The 23318-nt window shown below is 42.7% G+C and overlaps 1 protein-coding gene across 2 annotated transcripts in view; it reads right to left on the reverse strand.

Moving 5' to 3' along the window:
* Positions 1-8020: 8020 nt before the first annotated feature.
* The window catches only part of LOC140715915 (putative transmembrane protein 244), a 33604-nt gene continuing 18306 nt past the window's right edge, over positions 8021-23318 (reverse strand). For both annotated transcript variants that reach the window (XM_073028440.1, XM_073028439.1), the window contains exons 5-9: positions 22748-22833; positions 19522-19595; positions 16310-16435; positions 13378-13422; positions 8021-10188 (exon numbers count right to left, since the gene is read on the reverse strand). In XM_073028440.1, coding sequence (XP_072884541.1) covers positions 10097-10188; positions 13378-13422; positions 16310-16435; positions 19522-19595; positions 22748-22779 — 369 coding nt within the window. In that variant the 5' untranslated portion in view covers positions 22780-22833 and the 3' untranslated portion in view covers positions 8021-10096. The remainder of the gene's footprint in view (positions 10189-13377; positions 13423-16309; positions 16436-19521; positions 19596-22747; positions 22834-23318) is intronic.

The raw sequence follows: 23318 nt of genomic DNA on the forward strand, positions 1-23318 counted from the left end.
GTTGTGTCACTTTCTTTCTCCCTGTTTGCTTTATCTTGACAGTAGAGTGATATACAAATCAAATCAAGTTTAATTATCATCCAACCATAATAGATAGGGTGAATGAGGCAGCGTTCCTCGGGGGCCATGGTGCAGAACGAACAAAATTGCGCATTCAAAAAAGCGAGTAAAGAAGCATTCGCGTGGAAAAATAACACGTAAGTAGTCGAAGACCTTCAGTGACATGTCCTGCAATCGATGTACAATCTCCTGGCAGTGCGCAGACGCACGCAATCCAGACTGTCGTTGCACCGCTCGAACATGGGAGGTCAGCACCAATGGGAGAAGACAGCCCCCAACGCCACGTTGCACCGCCCCCAGCGTTGCCTCACCTGGCCTGCAGCTGTAGGCAAGCCCCTGGCTTGAGGCCTCGTCAATCTACAATCGAGGCTACGTGGCTTCTACAACCGCACCACCAGACAAGACTTACGCTATCACTGTGCAAAAGAGTCTCGCGATCGCAAGTGAGGTAACCATGACAATCTACCACAAGCCGCCTTCACGCACCAACTCTCATGCCTTTGAGTAGCGGGCAGCAACGCAGTCATGAGCTCAGCTCCTCCGAACCCAAACCGCCTTCTCCAACATCCCGACTTATGAAGTGTGTTGTAGATGCAGACTTAAGCTCTGTATAAATTTTGGGTTTATTATGGACATAAATAGAAGCAAGAGAAGGCTATTCAGCTCTGTGGGCCTTCTCTACAATTCAGAATTTGCTGATCTCTTTATATCTATTCACAAATTCCCTTGATTCCTTTCAAAGTTCAAAGTAAATTTTATTATCAAAGTACACATATGTCACCATATACAACCCTGAGATTCATTTTCCTGCAGGCATACTCAGCAAATCTATAGAATAGTAACTATAAACAGGATCAATGAAAGATCAACCAGAGTGCAGAAGACAACAAACTCTGCAAATGCTGATATAAATGAATAGCAATAAATTACAAGAACATGAGATAAAGAGTCCTTAAGGTGAAGTCATTGGTTGTGGGAACATTTCAATGCTGGGGCAAGTGAGTGTAGTTATCCCCTTTTATTCAAGTGCATGACGTTGAGCTTTCATTGTAATAATAATAAGTATTTTATTGATCCCTAGTAGGAAATTCTTTCATTACAGCGGCAACATTTAAAGACACATTTAGCAGTGTGCAGACTTAACTAATAAAGTACAGAATAATAATATGCTCAATAATAATTTGCCAATGTGCAATAATTTGCAATAATAATGTGTAATAATTATGCATTGAGTTGCTGCCACTTGATTGGCTGCTGAGGATATTTGCATTAACGAGTCGGTGTACCTACTGAAGAGGCCACTGAGTGAGAAACATCTTTCCCTTGTGCGCATTTCAAAGCTCCACTAATGTGATAAACAACGTGTTGAACTCAGCTGCAATACGCAAGTATGTCTTTGCTTAGTTAGGGAGACCAGACACATGCACGATATTCCAGATGCAATCTCAGTAGGAAACATAAATTTTCAAACTTGCTGTTTTTAAAAAAAAAACTTCTTTTTACTCCTACCAATCTGGTTGAATGCATTTTTTTTTTGTCTGCCACTGCCCACAGACCTTTTTCCATATCATCCTCGTGGCCCACACGATCGGTCGGCTTTGTGTCATCAGCAAACCCAGAATGGTACTGCTTCAGCCTAGGATGAAGGACATTAGGGTTGTATCGTAGTTCTTGTCCAATTTTTTTTTCTTAATCATTGCAAGTTTCAAGATTATTTAATGGGGTGACACCATAGCATAGCGGTTAGCACAACACTATTACAGCTCGGGTGTCACAATCACGGATTCGGCAGCGCAGTAGATACGGCAATTGCGTTTGTGAATTTGCACTTGTCAGGCAATTATTATTTAATCGTGAGTACATTTAACTCCATTCTTGTCGTTGTCGTGCTTGTCGAGACTTGGAAAGGGCACAGCAAAGCTTCGCTGCTGTTTTGCATTCTGCCTTCCCTGAGCCACTGGACTTGCAAAATCGAAGAAAACAATAAACGCTGGGCCAGACAGGGCCGTTAACTAAACTCTCAAAAGGGAAACTAAGCCTACGCTGCGGCTGAAAAGAACATCTAAACATTAAACGAATACTGCTAGTCTTCAGAGTCAGTTGAAGCACTGTAAGTCACTTGGAGTACTGTGCTCGGTTCTGGTCACCTCACTACAGGAAGGATGTGGAAGCCATAGAAAGGGTGCAGAGGGGATTTACAAGGATGTTGCCTGGATTGGGGAGCATGCCTTATGAGAATAGGTTGAGTGAACTCGGCCTTTTCTCCTTGGAGTGGCGGAGGATGAGGGGTGACCTGATAGAGGTGTATAAGATGATGAGAGGCATTGATCGTATGGATAGTCAGAGGCTTTTTCCCAGGGCTGAAATGGCTAACATGAGAGGGCACAGTTTTAAGGTGCTTGGAAGTAGGTACAGAGGAGATGTCTTTTTACACAGAGTGGTGAATGTGTGGAATGGGCTGCCAGCAACGGTGGTGGAGGTGGATACGATAGGGTCTTTTAAGAGACTCCTGGCTGGCTACATGGAGCTCAGAAAAATAGGGGGCTGTGGGTAACAGGTAATTTCTAGGTAAGCACATATTCGGCACAGCATTGTGGGCCGAAGGGCCTGCATTGTACTGTAGTTTTTCTATGCTTCTTTGGCTCAATTTGACTACATGAAGTTTCTGTTCTCGGGCACCATGAGCTTGGTTATGGAAGAGTAGTGAAGTGAAGTCAAGTTTCTTGTCATTTAACTACAAACGTACATACATGTACAACATTTCTCTAGACCCGGATATAAAGCACAGTACTACATATATGACACACAATAACTGAGGAAAGTAAGGATAAAATCTACAGATGAATTACACATAAATAAAGTAAAGTGCATTTCTTAAATATTGTAAAGTACAGAACAAATTAACCAGTGACACTTTGAATGTGATGCAACAGTGAGTTCAGAAGCCTAACGGCCTGGGGGAAGAAACTGTTTCCCATCCTGACCAGTCTTGTCTTTATGCATTGGAGTCTCCTGTCTGATGGTAGAAAGTCAAAAGAGGATGCTGGATGGTTGTTAAGGGCCCTGCTCCTCTCAGCTGTTGTCGCAGTCCTTTGTAAGGACTTCCAGTCTGATGCTCTGCTGCTCCCATACCAGATGGAGATGCAATTTGTCTGGATGTTTCCCGTGGTGCTCCTGTAAAATGCAGTTAAAATGGTGGGGCTAACTTTCTGAACTAACTTCCTTGGGGTTGGCCCTCGATCCAGACAAATATTTGAATTCTGCAGAGGGTGGCAAGTATAAATTCAACATATTAAATACTTTTAAAAATTTCTAATATCCCCTCAGAGAGCTTTGGCACACTGCATCTACGTCACCTCCCAAAATAACCTTATTCCATCCCTCAACCCTCCACTCCCTCAGTACTCTTTGACACTGTTGGATCGGTCTGTTTAATTTTAATTGTCACTTTCTTTCTAGTTTTACAATCAATTATCTGCTTGTATTTTAAGTAGCCATTTTATACAAATAGTTCTATATGCTTCTAGTGGCTATACAAAGCATAATTGTTCCATTAAATGGCTAGTATTTTCTCACTGGTCAATTCTATGGCAGTATTGAAATAGTATTTTCTATTTGGATTGGGAGTTTTCTTATCTTTGGGGTATAAAAGTAGTTTTATGCCAGGTGCTAACTTTACTGTAGATCCTCCCTTCTTCAAGTAGTAAGACCCCCATTCCTGTTCTCTTTGTTCTATCAGCTGTTGATAAAATGATCGTGAAGAAATGATTTTGTACCTCATCCTGGCTTCTAAAAGAAACTTGGATTTAAACACTAAAATCCAACAATATGTGTCCATTTTTCCAAAAACTCACCTACACCAGGGGTAAAATACAGCAGCTAATTTAGCCACTGGCGTATACATGGATCATGGAAAGAAACTGGAGCTCTGCAGTGAGGTCCACAAGATGAACATGCAAGCTACACAAAAGAGCACTGGAGATTAGGTCTGAGTCCACTGTGTTAGGCAATTGACATGTTTTATTTTCTATGTGATTAAGCACATTCAGCTTTTATTTTGAAATGAGCAGTTTCAGATCTGTATTAGGTCACTTCCTGCACAGTCAGGAAGTAGGAAAGCACTTTGGCCGGCAGAAGTCCAGAGGTTTATGTCAGGAGCTAAAGAAGTTTCTGTCTAAAACCACCTTGTTGTTTCCCCAGCTGTAACTTGATGTTATATTGTTTAGAAGTTAATCAAAAGGTATCAGTAAGATTTTGCTGAAATAGAATGTTAATTTTGAGTTTATTAGATACCTACCTAGATGCTAATGGTTTACACATACTACTTAACTGTAGTCAGAAACCTATAATACTTACCTGTAGGAAAGTTAGCTAAGTTCTTACTCATCTGTGCATATTCACTTGTGTGAATGGCTATATTTGTGCTGTATTTTGTTGTTTTTCAGTTTCACTCCTTATTCGCTTTATTGTGCCGTTGAGTCTGCAATTAAACCCAAGGAGCTAGGAGACCATACCCTGACTCTCATGTCATTTTTGAATGGAGTTTGGCTCACTGTCTAGTTTATGTTACAACACCTCAGAGAGGGCAATACAACTGGTATTGGTTTATTATTGCCATATGCACCAAGGTACAGTGAAAAGTTTGTTTTTCTGCATACTGCTTATACAGATCAAATCATTGCAGAGGGCATTGAACTAGAATTAGGTAAAAGAATAACAATGCAGAATAGAGTGTCAAACCTACCAAAAGAGTGCAGTGCAGGTAAAGTGCAAAGTCATAATGAAGTAGATTGTGAGGCAAGAGTACACCTTGTTGCACAGGAGGTCCATTTAAGTATCTGACAGCAGTGGGGGAGAAGCTGTCCTTGAGCCTGGTTCCAGCTAGGTTCTTTCAGGTGTTAGTATCTTTGGCCCAATAGGAGAGGAGAGAAAGGAGAATGTCCAGGGTGTGTAGGATTTCTAATAATAATAATAAATACTTTATTGATCCTGAGTGGGCAATTATTTTGTTACAGCAGCAACATTTAGAAACTCACTTAGCAATAGTAATAAATATAGTAATAGTTTTGCTGGTGTTCAGTCATTAAGTCGAGTCCGACTCTTCATGACCTCATGGACCACAGGGTTTTCATGGCAAGATACGGAGATAGATTGCCAGGCCTTTCTGCCGCTGCTCAGGATGGGTCCCGGCCTTGAGGTCCAGTGCTGATGCCACTACACCACCAGCCAGTATTAAAAGAACAAAGAACAATACAGCACAGTACAGGCCCTTCGGCCCACAATGTTGTGCCGGCCCTTAAACTCCGCCTCCCATATAACCCCCCCACCTTAAATTCCTCCATATACCCGTCTAGTAGTCTCTTAAACTTCACTAGTGTATCTGCCTCCACCACTGACTCAGGCAGTGCATTCCACGCACCAACCGCTCTCTGAGTAAAAAACCTTCCTCTAATATCCCCCTTGAACTTCCCTCCCCTTACCTTAAAGCCATGTCCTCTTGTCCTGAGCAGTGGTGCCCTGGGGAAGAGGTGCTGGCTGTCCACTCTGTCTATTCCTCTTAATATCTTGTACACCTCATTAATTTAAATAATAGTATTAACTAATAATGAAGTGCAGAATAATGTATACAGTAATAGTTTACTAATGTAGAATATTGTGCAATAATGTATGAAATAATAAAGCAGAGACTATTATACTATGTGTGTTCAACCTGTCGCACAGAGACGCATATGCTTATTGCATTTGCTTTAGTTATGCTGGCTGCTTTACCGAGGAGATAGGTATCTTATGGATATGGGGACAAGGCAGGAACCGGGTATTGATAGTAGATGATCAGCCATGATCTCAAAATGGCGGTGCAGGCTCGAAGGGCCGAATGGTCTACTTCTGCACCTATTGTCTATTGTGAGATGGTAAGTATAGAACAGAGACATTGGCACAGGGCTGATGTGCTGAGCTGTGGTGACAACAGCTCTGCGGTTTCTTGTGGTCACATTCAGAGCTCCTGCATTATGCACCCAGTCGGGATGCTCTGTATGGTAAAAACTGATACAAGTTGGTATGTCGATGGGACTGTGCTGTATTTCCTCAGCCTCCTGAGGAAGTGGAGGCGCTGGTAAGCTTTGTTGCCCGTGACATCAGTGTGGACCGACACAGGCTATTGGCGGTGTTCACTCGAAACTCTCAACCTCAACACCACTGATGTGGGCAGGAGCACGGCCATCACATTCCCACCCCTTTCGAAGTCAATTAAATTATCAGCTCTTTTGTTGACATTGAGGGAAAGGTTGGTGTCGTGACCTGTCCTAAAGAAACTAGTTACGATGACCACAAAACAGTCAGATTTCCATAAAACCCCAATGTGATCTGTTTACTGTCTTCAGGAATAGAATGGAACAGTACAGCCCAGGAACAGGCCATTCAGCCCACAATGTTGTGCTGTACCAGCTAAAAAGTAAATCAGAAACACCCAAACACGAATCCCTCCTAAATACACCATGTCAATATTCCTCCATCTTCCTCACATCCGTGTGCCTATCCAAACATCTCTTAAAAGCCTCCAGTGTATTTGCCTTGCTAATAAAAGAGGTCAGAGAATGGCCAGACTGGCTCAAGCTCTCAGGGGTGTGACAGTAACTCCCTCATGGTGAGCCAAAGAGTATCTCTGAATGCAGAACTTGTTGAATCTTGAAGTGGATGGGCTAGAGCAGCAGAAGACCGCTCCAGGTTCCACGCCTGTACCTAATAAAGTGGCCACTGAGTGTGTCTTGTATTAAACAGTTGGAATATTGCTAAAAATGTACTCAATTGTATGTAAAATGTTATTAATCACCCCAATAGATCTTTTTTCATTTTTACATGTTACACACCAATAAACATAAAGCAAGCCGAAACGTACAAACACTTTGGACCTTAGCTGCAGCTGTAATCTACCCATGTTCCTGACCATTGGTGTTCTTGACCAATATGCTGAGTACTAGGTTGAGGAAGTACTAGGCTGAGTACTTAGCCTACTCCCGGGTTCCACCTGGACACCCTGCTTACATTTGAGACCATGTCTCAAACTCCGGACAAATGAGTAAACCAGATGCTGTAAATGGGAATTTTGCAGACCCATGAGAGGCAAGCATTTCATCCATACCTAGTTCAATAAAATCTTTAAATTGAAGGGGATCTTAGCATCATAGAAAAGGCCCTTTGGCCCATCTAATCCATGCCAAACCATTTGAACTACCTGCTCCCATCAACCTGCACCAGGACCATAGCCCTCCATACCCCAACCATCCATGTACCTATTCAAACTTCTCTTAAATGTTGAAATCAAGCTTGCATGCACCACTTGCGCTGGCAGCTCATTCCACACACTCACGACCCTCTGAGTGAAGACATTTCCCCTTATGTTCCCCTTAAACTTTTCACCTTTCACCCATGTCCTCTGGTTGTAGTCCCATCCGACCTCAGTGGAAAAAGCCTGCTTGCATTTATCCTAACTATACCCCTCATAACTTTGTATACCTCTATCAAATCTCCTCTCAATCTTCTACATCCCAAGGAATAAAGTCCTAACCTATTCAATCTTTCCTTATAACTAAGGTCTTTCATTCCTGGCAGCATCCTTGTAATTTTTTTTGCTGTACTCTTTCAATCTTATTTACAAACTTTGTAGATTAAATTTCACCATATAGAAACCGGCAATGGGTAATATTTTATTTATTTTAAAATTTGAAGTTAAAGGGGTTGAAGGGCACCATGGTGGTATAGTGGTTAGCAGAATGCTATTACAGTTCAGGGTTTTCCAGAGTTGGGATTTCAATTCCAGCACCTTCTGCAAGGAGTTTGTACGTTCTCTCCGGAACCAAGTGGGTTCCCTCCAGTTTCCTCCCACATCCCAAAGACGTACCAGTTCATCGGTCATTGTAAATTGTCCTGTGATCAGGCTAGTGTTAAATAGGTGAGTTGCTGGGTGGTGCAACAATGTAATGCATTTATTATAATCATTAAAATACATGTCTATAAACTTTGTCAAAATAGAAATAAAATTTTATATTTCACATGAATACTGTAAACATTCCTGGGGAGTATTTTAAATCCTACTCTACAACTATGAATACACATTTAAAAAATCTGAATAAACTAATTCTTTTTGTGCTCACTTTTTAAAAGTTTCACAAGTTTGTTTTCACGCCAACAATGCAGTCAAACTGAACAAAAGCAGACTTGACTGGAGCGTATTTTACAAGGTCTCAACCTATACCAGAGATAATTCTGTTCTAGCAATCCTTATCAGGCTCTGGGTATTGGGAATCTGATAACTTGGGGGAAGAAACTGTTACATAGTCTGGTTGTGAGAGCCCGAATGCTTCGGTGCCTTTTCCCAGATGGCAGGAGGGAGAAGAGTTTGTATGAGGGGTGCGTGGGGTCCTTCATAATGCTGTTTGCCTTGCGGATGCAGCGTGTAGTGTAAATGTCCGTAATGGTGGGAAGAGAGCCCCCGATGATCTTCTCAGCTGACCTCACTATCCGCTGCAGGGTCTTGCGATCCGAGATGGTGTAATTTCCGAACTAGGCAGTGATGCAGCTGCTCAGGATGCTCTCAATACAACCCCTGTAGAATGTGATGAGGATGGGGGGGTGGGAGATGGACTTTCCTCAGCCTTTGCAGAAAGTAGAGACGCTGCTGGGCTTTCTTTGCTATGAAACTGCTGTTGGGGAACAGGTGAGATTCTCCACCAGGTGAACACCAAGAAATTTGGTGCTCTTAACGATCTTTACCGTGGAGCCGTCAATGTTCAGTGGGGAGTGTCACATTCAGAGACAGGTTATTGGCTCTGCACCAGTCCGTTAGCCGCTGCACCTCCTCTCTGTATGCTGACTCATCGTTCTTGCTGATGAGACCCACCACGGTCGTGTCATCGGTGAACTTGATAGGACAGTACGCAAACTGAAAAGGGTCCAGTGAGGGGGCAGCAGGGTCTTGATGTGCCTCATGACGAGCCTCTCGAAACACTTCATGATGATGGATGTGAGTGCAACGGGACGGTAGTCATTTAGGCAGGACACTGAAGACTTCTTCGGCACGGGGACGATGGTGGCGGTCTTGAAGCACGTTGGAATGGTGGCGCTGCTCAGGGAGATGTTGAAGATGTCAGTGAGAACATCTGCTAGCTGGTCTGCACATCCTCTAAGCACTCTACCAGGAATATTGTCTGAACATCGGAACAATGCAGGAGAAAGATTGTAAAATTAATCTCGTTTCAGTTGCCCAATTTTCATAATTTTCTTGCTACAAATAACCTGTAATGTTGCAGCTATATAGGACCCTGGTCAGACCCCACTTGGAGTACTGTGCTCAGTTTTGGTCGCCTCACTACAGGAAGGATCTGGAAGCCATAGAAAGGGTGCAGAGGAGATTTACGAGGATGTTGCCTGGGATTTACAAGGGCAGCACGCCTTATGAAAATAGGTTGAGTGCACCCGGGCTTTTCTCCTTGGAGCAACGGAGGATGAGAGGTGACCTGATAGAAGTATATAAGGCGATGAGAGGCATCGATCGTGTGGATAGCCAGAGACTTTTTAACCAGGGCTGAAATGGTTGCCACAAGAGGACACAGGTTTAAGGTGCTGGGGAGCAGGTACAGAGGAGATGTCAGGGGTAAGTTTTTTACTCAGAGAGTGGTGACTGCATGGAATGAGCTGCTGGCAACGGTGGTGGAGGCAGATACGATAGGGTCTTTTAAGAGGCTTTTAGATAGGTACATGGAGCTTAGTAAAATGGAGCTTAGTAAACCTAGTAATTTCTAAGGTAGGGACATGTTTGGCACAACTTTGTGGGCCGAAGGGCCTGTATTGTGCTGTAGGTTTTCCTTGTTTCTATGTCTCACTAATAAAATGTAGGGTCTGCATTTCAAGCATATGATATCGCTGAAGTGCCACATTTTTTTACACTAAAGTGAATACAGATACGGTATCTGTCCACACAGTCGTAGAGCTCTCTTTAGTTCCTTGATCTCTGCAGCCAAGCTTCCTCCATTCTCTCTCAAACATTGACTAAAGAGTAACTGGGGTTATTCCGGCAAACAAAATGTGCAGCCAACTGTCCACTACCGATCATCAGGAACAAACCAACACCTAAAAGAAGAAACATAGTCGTTAACACTCATAAGTATCACCATGGTCTATGAACTGTACAAATAGTCTTACAATACTTTACGAGGGGTGATTGATAAGTTTGTGGCCTAAGGTAGAAGGAGTCTATTTTAGTAAACCTCGCACATTTATTTTTCAACATAGTTCCCCCCCCCCCCTACATTTACACACTTAGTCCAACGGTTGTGGAGCATACGGATCCCTTCTTTGTAGAAGTGGTCCACAGCAGGGGTGATTGATAAGTTTGTGGCCTAAGGTAGAAGAGATATTAACTTCAAACTTTCTGCATTATCACTCAAAGAGTTGATCTGCACGTGCATGTAACGAGAGTGTCTTGGACCTCCACGTGATCCACAACAGGGGTGATTGATAAGTTCGTAGCCTAAGGTAGAAGGGGATGAGTTATACAGCTCTCGTTACATGAACGTGCAGTTTAACTCTTTGAGTGAAAATGCAGAATTTTTGAAGCTAATAACTCATCTCTACTTTAGACTACGAACTTATCAGTCACCCCATGCTGTGGACCGCTTCTGGAGGTCCAAGACGCTGACTTCTACAAAGAAGGGATCCGTGTGCTCCACGACCGCTGGACTAAGTGCGTAAATGTAGGAAAAATAAATGTCGAACGCGGGGAAATCTGCAGATGCTGGAAATTCAAGCAGCACACACAAAATGCTGGTGGAACGCAGCAGGCCAGGCAGCATCGATAGGGAGAAGCGCTGTCGATGTTTCGGGCCGAGACCCTTCGTCAGGGCTAACTGAAAGGGAAGATAGTAAGAGATTTGAAAGTAAGAGGGGAAGGGAAAATGCGAAATGATAGGAAAAGACTGGTGGGGGTGGGGTGAAGCTGAGAGCCGGAAAGGTGATTGGCAAAAGGGATACAGAGCTAGAGAAGGGAAAGGATCATGGGACGGGAGGCCTAGGGAGAAAGAAAGGGGGAGGGGAACACCAGAGGGAGATGGAGAACAGGCAGAGAGAGAAAGAAAAAAAAGGGAGGGGAAAAAAAACTGAATATATCAGGGATGGGGTAAGAAGGGGAGGAGGGGCATTAACGGAAGTTAGAGAAGTTAATATTCATGCCATCAGGTTGGAGGCTACCCAGCCGGTATATAAGGTGTTGTTCCTCCAACCTGAGTGTGGCTTCATCTTGACAGTAGAGGAGGCCATGGATAGACATATCAGAATGGGAATGGGACGTGGAATTAAAATGTGTGGCCACTGGGAGATCCTGTTTTCTCTGGCGGACAGAGCATAGGTGTTCAGTGAAACGGTCTCCCAGTCTGTGTCGGGTCTCACCAATATATAAAAGGCCACACCGGGAGCACCAGACGCAGTATACCACACCAGCCGACTCACAGGTGAAGTGTCGCCTCACCTGGAAGGACTGTCTGGGACCCTGAGTGGTGGTGAGGGAGGAAGTGTAAGGGCAGGTGTAGCACTTGTTCTGCTTACATCGATAAGTGCCAGGAGGGAGATCGGTGGGAAGGGATGGGGAGGATAAATGGACAAGGGAGTCGCGTAGGGAGCGATCCCTGCGGAAAGTAGAAAGAGGGGGGAAGGGAAAGATGTGCTTGGTAGTGGGATCCCGTTGGAGGTATTTTTCCCGTTGGAAAAATAAATGTGCTAGGTTTTCTAAAATTGACTCCTTCGACCTTGGGCCACAAATTTATCAATCACCCCTCGTATATCGTGTCACTTATATCACATTTCTTCCCCATTCTGAAGTTTGGTCTGAACAACAACTGAACCTCTTGACTATGTCTGCATGCTTTTATGCATTGAGTAGCTGTCATGTGATTAGCTGATTAGATAGCCACATTAATGAGCAGGTGTACTTAATAAAGTGGCCACTGAGTGTAGAGCTTAATATTTTTCTTTGACCACCTCTTATAAGACTAAAATTTAAGTTTGAAGAAGGGGTTTGGCATGCTGGCCTTCATCAGTCAGGGCACTGAGTATAGGAGTTGGGCTGTGAGACATTGGTGAGACCACATTTGGAACATCATGTACAGCTCTGGTCACCTTGTTATAGGAAAGATGTTATTAAAAGAGCATAAAAATTTACCAGGACGTTGCCTGAAACTTGGAGCCTGTGTTACAAGGAGACGTTGGAACCTTATCGCCTGGGATGTAGGAGATTGAGGGGTGACCTGATGGAAATGTATCAGATCATGAGGGGCATAGACAGAGTGAAGGAAATAAAAACTTTCTCCCAGGGAGGGTGTGCTAGAAGCAAGATCAGGCATCAGAAATTTGAAAGGGACATCAGGGGCAGCTTCTGAGTGCAAAGGGTGGTGCGTATGTATTTGGGATGAGCTGCCAGATACAGTACAGTGCAGAGATTACGCACATATACACAACTAGGGTGCCTAAGGCTTTTGCGCAGTACTGTACTTGTCAATTTGGAGCGGAGAGCGAATTCGTAAATCTGGCAGGAGCAAAGGATGTTGGGAATAGTGAGCGTGGAGTACTGCGGGAGGGGTGTGGGACAGGTGGCAGAGAAGGAGTGCCGGGGGTGGGGGGGTTGGAGTAGGTGCAGACACACCCAGCCCTGAGACAACAGGCAAGGTCATTTGATTCCAAACAATTTGTTCATTAATCATTCCAGAATGTCTCTCTGGTGCTTCCCTCTCCCTTCCCCTTTTACCAACCATGATTCCCCTCTCCCTGCCCCCTTCCCACTCTCAGTCCACAACAGAGACCCATAGGTTTATCGTCACTCACATATGCCACAAAATTTGTTTTTTTTGCAGCAGCAGCAGCAGTATCGTGCAATACATAACATTACTAGAGTACTGTTTCGTGGATGTCTGTGAAGAGTAAGAATTTCAGGTCGTACACTGTATACATTCTCTGATAGTAAACCGAACCATTGAACATTTTAAAACCATCAAGTGCATGTATTGGAGAGGTTTTGAGAGCTCTAGTCCAAACACGAGCAGATGAGAGTAGAAGACTGTATAACACGGTCAGCATAGACATTTTGGGCCAAAGGGCCTGACTATGACTAACTATGATAACATCATTTCAGCATTTTATCTCTATTAAGCTGCAAAAAGAAATTTAGTGCTCAATGTCCAGCAGAGTCTGATTTAACTATTCAGAGGTGAATTGGATAAAGAATCTACAGCATGCTTATAACATTTTTTAAGAAAATCTACTCAGACTCACCCAATGCCAACCACCATTGCCATGCTAAAGGAAATTCGACCATCACTGTAAATGAAATAAAACCCGAATTTACTGACTTCGCAGTGTTTCACACCTTGACATGAGATTCTTAAAACAAGCAAAACGAGGAGGAATTTCTTTAGCCAGAGGATGGTGAATCTGTGGAATTCACTGCCACAGATGACTGTGGAAGCCAAGTTATTGGGTATGTTTAAAGCGTTGGTTGATAAGTTCTTGATTAGTAAGGGCGTTAAAGGTTACAGGGAGAAGGCAGGAGAATGGGGCGGCACGGTAGCGTAGTAGCTAGGAAAAGTTTTACAGTAACATCAACCTGGGTTCAATTCCCAGTGCTGCCTGTAAGGAGTTTGTACGTTCTCCCCCGAGACAGCATGGGTTTCCTCCAGGTGCTCTGGTTTCCTCCCACAGTCCAAAGATGTACTGGTTGGTAGATTAATTGGTCATTGTAAATTGACCTGTGATTAAGCTAGGATGAAATTGGGAGATTGCTGGGTGGCGCGGTTCGAAGGGCAGGAAAGGCCTACTCCGCGCTGTATATCAATAAATAAATAAATAAACTAACACAGATATGAATAATTAAGTAAATGGGATTGAGAGGGATAATACATCAGTCATGATGGAATGGCGCAGCAGACTTCAACTTCCAATAAAGTTGGGACTTTGCTGTAAATAACAAAGATGAAATACTACGTTCTTTATTAGGTTCCCTTTTTTCTGAATTAAGGCCCATACAGAACAGTAATGTGTAGCATTACTGAATACAGAAATAGGTAAATAAACCTCGATCTTATAATTCTCATCTTTTCTTTCAAATCACAGAATAGAGGAAGACCATTTACCCACCAAGTCTCGGCTAGCACCCAAAAGAGCAGCCCTTAGTCCTTCACCAAACGCCAATAAATTATTTTCCCTTGTGCCTATCCAGTTCCCTTTTGAAATTGGTTTCTACCACCCTTACAGCCGATGAGTTCAAAATTGTAAGTATTCTGCATGAAATGGTTTTCCTTCTGTCTCCTTCTACCCGTGACCTTGAAATTTCCTTCACACATCCCCCGCCCCCATCTCCTTAACCCGACTAGTGACAGACCTGAACATCTCTATCAAATCAACTCTCAATCTTCATTGCTTCTCCAATTTAACCATGTGGCTAATATCTCTCATTCATGCAAACATAGTAACAATCTTCTCTGCAGCTTTGGTGAGGATTTCACGTCCTTCCAAAACATTGGTCGCGGTGAAGGATAGGGATGTGTGGTCCAAGAAGGTTGCTTCCAGTGTGGTTTGTGGAGAAAAGTCCCAAAGGAGCAGAAGAAAGAATGCTTATCTGAGTGGGGTTCTCAGCCCAGGCATAGTTTAATTCATCTCTACAATACGAAGGCCATTTTGTTAGGGCGTATTCTGGAGTTAGGGTATAATCACCAGAAACCAGTCTTCAGACATGAATGTGGATTGTAGATTGAATTTAAAATGCAGCCCTGAACAATAGTTTTATTTTGGAGCTGTGGGCTGGAGTTGATTGCAAACCAGACAATGCTGATTAACATTCATTATGGGGTGTCTGGAGTGTCGGTGCAAAGAAGGAGGTGTGCGAGATCTATATATAATTCAAAGGAAGCATTGTAGATAACATTGTAACCTTGCTGCTGTTACCTTTGATCTTTAGCATATAAAAATATCATGTAATATTGGGTCAGGAGGCTTCTCCTTACAAGAGTGTCTCGTTTTGATGCTTATTCCTCATTTTTTGTTAAATAAAACACTTCAATGTCTCTCCGGAGACCTTGTTTAGCATCTGCTCTCAGTAGAACTTCCTGCTTTCTACTCATTCATACAAGAAATGTATTTTCATCTTATTTACTTCAAGAATTTTCAGAACTGCTTTATAAAGTTCTGCTGTATAAAATAAATCCCCAGCTCCCTCTGATTAACACCACCGATCGATTCTCCCACCATTTACAAATCACTCTCTTTTTCTATATTATGATCTTTCATCTTGCTCACATCATTGTTCACTCAGTGGCCCCCTTATCAGATACCTCCTGTACCACTGAGTGTATGTCTGCCACTTTGAGGTACGACGTCTCATGCATTCAGAGATGCTCTTCTGCACTCCTCTATTGTAACACATGGTAATTTGGGTTACTGTCACCCTCCTGTCAGCTTGAACCAGCCCGGCCGTTCTCCTCTGACCTCTCTCATTAACAAGGCGTTTTCACCCACAGAACTGCCACTCGCAGGATGCTTCTTTTTCCTTACTTTCCTGCGCCACTCTCTTTAAACTCCAGAGACCGTAGTGCATGAAAAACCCAGGAGATGAGCTGTTTCTGAGATACTCAAACCACCCTATCTGGCACCAACAATCATTCCACGGTCAAAGTCACTTCGATCACATTTCTTCCCCATTCTGATGTTCGGTCTGAACAATAACTGAACCTCTTGACCATATCTGCATGTTTTTCGAGTTGCTGCCACGATTGGCTGATTTAGATATTTGCATTAATCAGCAGGTGTACCTAATAAAGTGGCCTCTGAGTGTATATCTTTATATCAGGAGATAAGTAATGGCTGTTTGCTTTGTTTCTTTCTTCCCCTTACAACCGGTTCTACTTTTAAAACGTCTTTACTTTTGATCTGAACTCATGTTTTCTGATTTATTACTTGAGATTGCTGATGCAGAAGTATAGCCATTACACCAAGCCACACGTTGCCACCTCTGCCTGGTTCTGCATGTCTCCTGCCAGATATACTTAATAGGCACGTACAACAGGACTGACCACCACCTCGGTGGCCCAGGATATACTAACCAGTGAAACAAAGAGCAATTAGAATCACGGAGGAAAACAATAGTACTTAAAGCTGAAGTAAAATTACTCTCATATTCCAATTCATTATACGATTAAATATGAGTTCTTACCTGCTGAAGTCAGCAGGATATGGTTGAGTGTAACTGTTAAAGAGTAATCCCAAACCCATTCCTTAACTATCGCTGCAAACAGCAGACCGCTGATGAAATACGTAAATTCCATTGACAGCAGGTTCACTAGGACAGTAAAAAAAGAAATTTACTGACAAGATTCATTACAAGTACCACTGTAAAGCCATTTTATTGTAAACTATTAGCAAAAAGTAACACGCATAAGCAGCAAACGAACAAAAACACTGGAAATACTACTTTATTTTACAGTAAGTAAACCAAAACAGTGTACAGTATTCCTGGTTTAGTGTCAACAATATGTTGTACAACTATGATAAAACCTAAACTCGTAAATGTATTACTCTTATTAAGCTTTCTATTTTTAAACTCCAGTTCCTTTTCAATAAATACAAAAATGCCATTTGCCTTCTTAACTGCACATCGGATCCGCATACCAACTTTTTCTGATTCAAGTCAAGTTTATTGTCATTTAGCTATATACATGTTTACCATCAAATGAGCCAACATTTCTCTGGACCAGGGTGTAAAGCACCCAAGTACCCGTAACACACTTAAAAAGTAATAACTGAAGGAAGTAAGGATAAAATCTACAGATGAATTATGCTTTATTAAACAAAGTAAAGTGCACAAATTAAATATTGAAGGGTACAGAACAGTTTAACCGGTGACATTTTGAATGTGACACAGCAGCGAGTTCAGAAGCCTAATGGGAAACTGTTTCCCATCCTGTGTGTTTTGTCTTTATGCATCGGAGTCTCCTGCCTGATGGTAGGAAGTTAAGGAGGGAGCTGGATGGATGGATGGGATCCTTAATAATACTAAGGGCCCGCAAACACAGTGCTCCTGATATATGTCCCCGATGAATGGTAGGGAGACCCTATGATCCTCTTGGCCATTCTCACAAATCCTTTGAAGGGACTACCAGTCCAATGTTCTGCTGCTCCCATACCAGATGGAAATGCAACTTGTTAGGATGCTCTGAATGGCACTTCACCTCTTGGATTCCCCAAATTTCACTCCTACGAAGTCTCTCTCCATTTTGATATTAAACTTGCCTTTTGGTTCCAGAGGTGCATTACCCCAAATAGTCCCTAAGCCAATCATTCTATCTATGTCAGAATGCAGAATCACGGTGTCGCTCTCGCAACACATTCTTCACGTATGTATCATCTGCAAACTTGGAAACCTTACATTTAATTCCTGCCTCTAATTCATTAATGTCAATAGTATGTAATTGAGAGCCAATCTCTCCACTCTAGTTACATCCAAACCCAGCCTGATACGGACCAATGTATTTCAATGTTCTGCCTTCTATGTCACAGCCAGTGTTCAATCCATGCAGCGTCATGACCTGGAATGGGAACACCAATGCCTTTAAATGGAAAATCCTACAAAAAAGGTAGTGGATTCGGCCCTGTACCTCATAGGTAAAACCCGCCCAACCATTGAGCATATCTACATGAAACGCTGCCGTAGGAAAGCAAAAATCTTCACCACCTAGGCCATGCTCTCTTCTCGCTGCTGCCATCAGGAAGAAGTTACAAGACCCTCAGGCCTCACACCACCAGGTTCAAGAACAGTAACTACCCCTCAACCATCAGGCTCTTGAACAAAAGGGGATAACTACATTCAACTGCCCATATATTGAAATGTTTCCATAACCAATAACCTCACTTTAAGGACTCCTTATCTTGTTATTTCATGTTCTCGTTACTTATTGCTATTTGTTTATATCTGCATTTGCACAGTCTGTTGTCTCCTGCACTCTGGTTGATCTTTCATTGATCCTGTTATAGTTACTATTCTATAGATTTATCGAGTATGCCCGCAGGAAAATGAATCTCAGGGTTGTATATGGTGATAATAATTTTATTATTACTATTTTATTAAAATTATTATTTTAATAATAAGCTTACATGGAAATTTACTTTGACTTTAAGTCTCAGGCTCTTAATTTATGCTTCAGCCTTTTAAGTAGCATCTTGTCAATACAGGCTAAAGAAAGATGCTTGAGTTGTGATATGTGAAGAGTTAGATCTGGTAGATCTTCTCCAAGGATCGGCACATTGAAGTGGTGGAGAGGCTTATGAATTCCTGAGATCCTGAGAGCAATGCCATCTGGAATCTAGCTACTGGTATGGTCACCCATGGTGGTAAGGCCAAGGAGTGGGTTCCAGACAAAGAGCAGTCCAACCAAGAACTTAACAGTGGTGCTGGTGGAAGACGGTGACACATCTTATATTTGGCGAGACCCGATGCAGACTGGGAGACCGTTTCGTGGAACACCTAAGCTCGGTCCGCCAGAAAAAGCAGGATCTCCCAGTGGCCACACATTTTAATTCCACGTCCCATTCCCATTCTGATATGTCTATCCATGGCCTCCTCTATTGTCAAAATGAATCCAAACTCAGGTTGGAGGAACAACACCTTATATACCGGCTGGGTAGCCTCCAACCTGATGGCATGAACATTGACTTCTCTAACTTCCGATAATGCCCCTCCTCCCCTTCTTACCCCATCCGTGACATATTTAGTTGTTTGCCTGTTCTCCATTTCCCTCTGGTGCTCCCCCCCCCCCCCCCTTTCTTTCTCCTGAGGCCTCCCGTCCCATGATCCTTTCCCTTCTCCAGCTCTGTATCACTTTCACCAATCACCTTTCCAGCTCTTAGCTTCATCCCACCCCCTCCGGTCTCTCCTATCATTTCGCATTTCCCTCTCCCCCCTCTACTTTCAAATCTCTTACTATCTTTCCTTTCGGTTAGTCCTGACGAAGGGTCTCGGCCCGAAACGTCGACATCGCTTCTCCCTATAGATGCTGCCTAGCCTGCTGTGTTCCACATATATAGTCCAAGACCTTGAATGACATGTTCTACAAATTGACGGTAATATAATGACATTACGCTTTTGAATGAATGCCTATTTGCTAATCAGCATAAAGTACAGTTTGAGACGTCTCTGAAAGGCAATTATATTTAAACTAGAAAATGAATCCTGTTGCAAGAAGAGGTATTAATCTGAAGGAAAAAAATTAGATTTCCTAGAATAGGCCAGAACATTAAAATGTCATTAAAACTTGCAGAGGTTCAGGTTACTCATACAGCAAGCCCAAAATAAATAATGATTCTACTCCACAGCACTTCGATCATACTATAATTTTGAAATTCTCCAATCAATTATGTAATTTTTCTTACCTAGGTACTTTGAGCTGGATATTGAAGTTGGAGTTTTAAAGTCAAATGGAATCAACCCATCGAATGAATCAAGACTGCAATGCACAAAGAGTTTCAGGAACATATGAATATAGGATGCGGAAGCAAAAGCAGACCATTCAGCCCATCATCCCTGTTCAATCATTCAATAATATCATGGCTGGTCTTTTACCTCAGAGCCATAGTTCTGAACAGACCCAATTCCCATAATAAATAAAAACAGATCAAGTCTTGAAGGTGTTCAGCGGCTGGGTTTCTGCAATGATTTGGGGGAGAAGAAATTTCTTTTCACCTTTTCTCAGACTGATCCCTTACTTTGAGACTGTCAGGAACCCCAACAAGTCCACATCTACCATGAGCTAATGAAAGAGAAACATTACAAATTGTAGGAGGCCTATATTCTGTGCTGCGCATTTATTATGTGTATTTGTTAACTAGTCACATTAGTGGGGACCTGGCAAAAGCGAAGGGAATAAGTTCCCAGCTCCCAGCCCTTGAGGACACCTACAGCTCACGCTGCCTAAGGAAAGCTACACACATTTGTAAGGACAATATGTACCCATGCAATCATCTGTTTGAACTTCTTCCATCTGGCAGACGTTATAAGATTTTCTATGCCCGCATTTCCAGACTGAAAAATAGCTTTTTCCCCAGAGCTATAATTGCTCTGAACCAATCGATCAAGCATCATCCATAAATTTGTTATATTGCTACTTTTAATACTGGTTTTATGGCTGTCATGCATCTGAGTTGCGTTTTTGTACCACTGGACATTGCTTGTACTGGCTGGTTACTTGATTTTATTTATTGTTTATTTAATTTATTTGTTGTTTTATAGCATTGAGTACGAGAGCAGCAAAGTCATTTTCGCTGTATTGGTGCATGACAAATTGTACTATGCAATGACAATAAAGATATTTCAAGTTACTTATTGATGCTTATTTTGTGACCATCTGTAGCTTGGGAGCATGGAGGTCATATCTTTGCTGACCGCTGAGATAACGCTCAAAAATGCTTAATTGTATGTTTGCTAATTGCTAATAAAGGAGCAGAATAAGGAATTCGACTCTCTGGGGCAGTGGCGCGTCACGCAAGTATAAAACACCGTGGAGTCACAGGCTGACGGCAATTGTTTTGTTTTGATTTTGGATCCATTTTGCCACTGCACAAACCTTCCCAGAGCTTGCTTCCCAAAGAATGAATTCTTTTTTAATTTAAACATGGGCATAAGGGAATGTCGATAGGATAAGATTGTTGGTCCATTGACTCCATTGGACACTATTTTTAAAACACTTAGAACATTATCATTTCCAATCCCCAGCCATTAATGGTGAAGTTACTAAATTTACTAGCCGATCTTTTTAGTATTTCTTTCAGGAATTTTTATGTACTGAAAAGCCATTTGCATAATTACTAAATCATTATGTTCATGACTATTTTGACATACTAATTAACTGAATAAGCAATTTTCAATGCCCAAGGTAATGAAAGCCAATATTCAATATGGCTTTTGTCTAGCTACGCTGCCATCTTCCAACGATCTTCGGTCTTGCAGACCAAGATCCATCCGTTCCTCGATACTTCCAATGATCAGACTATTCATGCTGTATGCTCTAGCCTCCTTAGTAGTCTCAAAACACATCACATTATGTTTATCAGTGTTAATACTATCAGCCATTTCTCAAATATGCACACAAAATGTTGGAGGAACTCAGCAGGTCAGGCACCTTAAAACTATGCCCCCTTGTGTTAGCCATTTCATACCTGGGGAAAAGCCTCTGGCTATCTAAATGATCAATGCCTCTCATCAAGTTATACACCCCTGTCAGGTCACCTCTCATCCTCCATCGCTCCAAGCAGAAAAGGCCAAGTACACTCAACCTATTCTCATAAGGTATGCTCTCCAATCCAGGCAACATCCTTGTAAATCTCTTCTGCACTCTCTCTATAGTATCCATGTCCTTCCTGCAGTGGGGTGACTAGAACTGAACACAGTACTCCAAGTGGGATTTGACCAAGGTCTTATATAGCTGTAACATTACCTCACAGCTCTTGAACTCAATCCCATGGTTGATGAATGCCAACACACCATACGCCTTCTTAACCACACTGTCAGCAGCTTTGAGTGTCCTATCAACACTGACCCCAAGATCTCTCAGATCCTCCACACTACCAAGAGTCTTACCATTTATATTATATTCTGTCTTCAAATTGGATCTAACAAACTTACTGAAATCATACCCCATTCCCATTCTGATCAATATAGTTATGTTTGGATTCTCTCCCAAACACCCGTGCATATTCAAACAATCTTCCAAGAACCACAGCCTTGTCATAGGGTTTGGGGGCTTGCTTGCCTCAATGACCCGGAGAGCTATGCTGGCTCTTGTTAGGGTCACCCATGCCAAACAGGTCAAAGGGTAAAGGACAGACTAAGAGTGGTCCACCGGTCCTCCAGGTTCAGGGCTAACAACCCTGACTGGTAAAACTAAAATGTTTTGGAAACAGCAATGAATTATCCTATAGCTGTGTGTGACAGTCTCTTCCCGGGATCTGCGTGACTGACAGCACTGAAAACCGAGAGGAAGCTACTGAAGGAAGTCCTAAACACCACCAAGATGAGAAGAAAGGCCACCTCTATCATCAAGACAGCGCACCATTGGGCCCCTGAGGGGTGGAGGAAACGCGGGAGACCAAAGACAACTTGTTGCCGTACCGTAGAGGCAGAAATGAGGACTCTGAACCACACCAGGGGCACCTTAAAGAAGGTGGCCAAGGACAGCCAGAGGACTTCCATTGCTGCCCCAAACGCCAGCAGTGTAACAGGCAGTAGCTTTTCACATCCATCCCATTCTGATCCATATATGCATGGATAGGTTTTATTTTTGGATTCTCTTGAATGTCTGTGCCTGTCCAAGGATGCTAAATCGGCAAAGGGAATAGTGGATTTGTTGTGCATTATCAGTGCTATACATTATTGTATATTATCACATATATTGTTATATGTGTTATATCTGATAATCACATACAACATTACACCCACATCAAATCTGCATCCACATGGAATCTCTCAGTAACTCTCTGAATGCATTACAAAAGGTTGTATGATCAAGATCCATTTCACCCCTTAGCCCTGAAGTATTATCTGCTCATATGTGCCAACAGGACTGGACTGGTGACTAGATGTAACTGCGACAATATGTCTTACCCAAATGCTCCAAAGCAGATACTTGCAAACATGTAGTAGAGCGTGTAGAATACCAGCAAACAGAGCAGCAAGTTCAGCAGGATAGTCTAGGAAAATGCAAACCAACATGGATTAGTTTTTTGTTAAGATGTTTTTTAAATTTATTATTTATTGAGATACAGCGTGGATGGGACCTTCTGGCCCTTTGAGCTGTGGCGCCCAGCAATCCCCCGATTTAACCCCAGCTTAATCACAGGACGATTTACAATGACCAATTAACCTACCAATGGATATGTCTTTGGACTGTGGGAGGAAACCAGAGCACCAGGAGATAATCCACGTGGTGATGGGGAGATCGTACAAACTCCTTTTGGACAGCGGCAAGGATTGAACCCGACCGTACAGTAAAGCGTTGTGCTATCCACTACACTACCATGCCGCAAAGGTAAGATTAACCTAATTCAACCGTCAGAAGATTGAAACAACTGACACAACACTGGTCCTATGTTCAGCCTGGCTTTGCGATCCATTGGAGTCAACAGAAATTAATCTACGAATACAGTTTTTACAATCACAATGGAGCGAATGTGGC

Source organism: Hemitrygon akajei, chromosome 24, assembly GCF_048418815.1.
Source record: "Hemitrygon akajei chromosome 24, sHemAka1.3, whole genome shotgun sequence".
Taxonomy (NCBI): Eukaryota; Metazoa; Chordata; class Chondrichthyes; order Myliobatiformes; family Dasyatidae; genus Hemitrygon; species Hemitrygon akajei.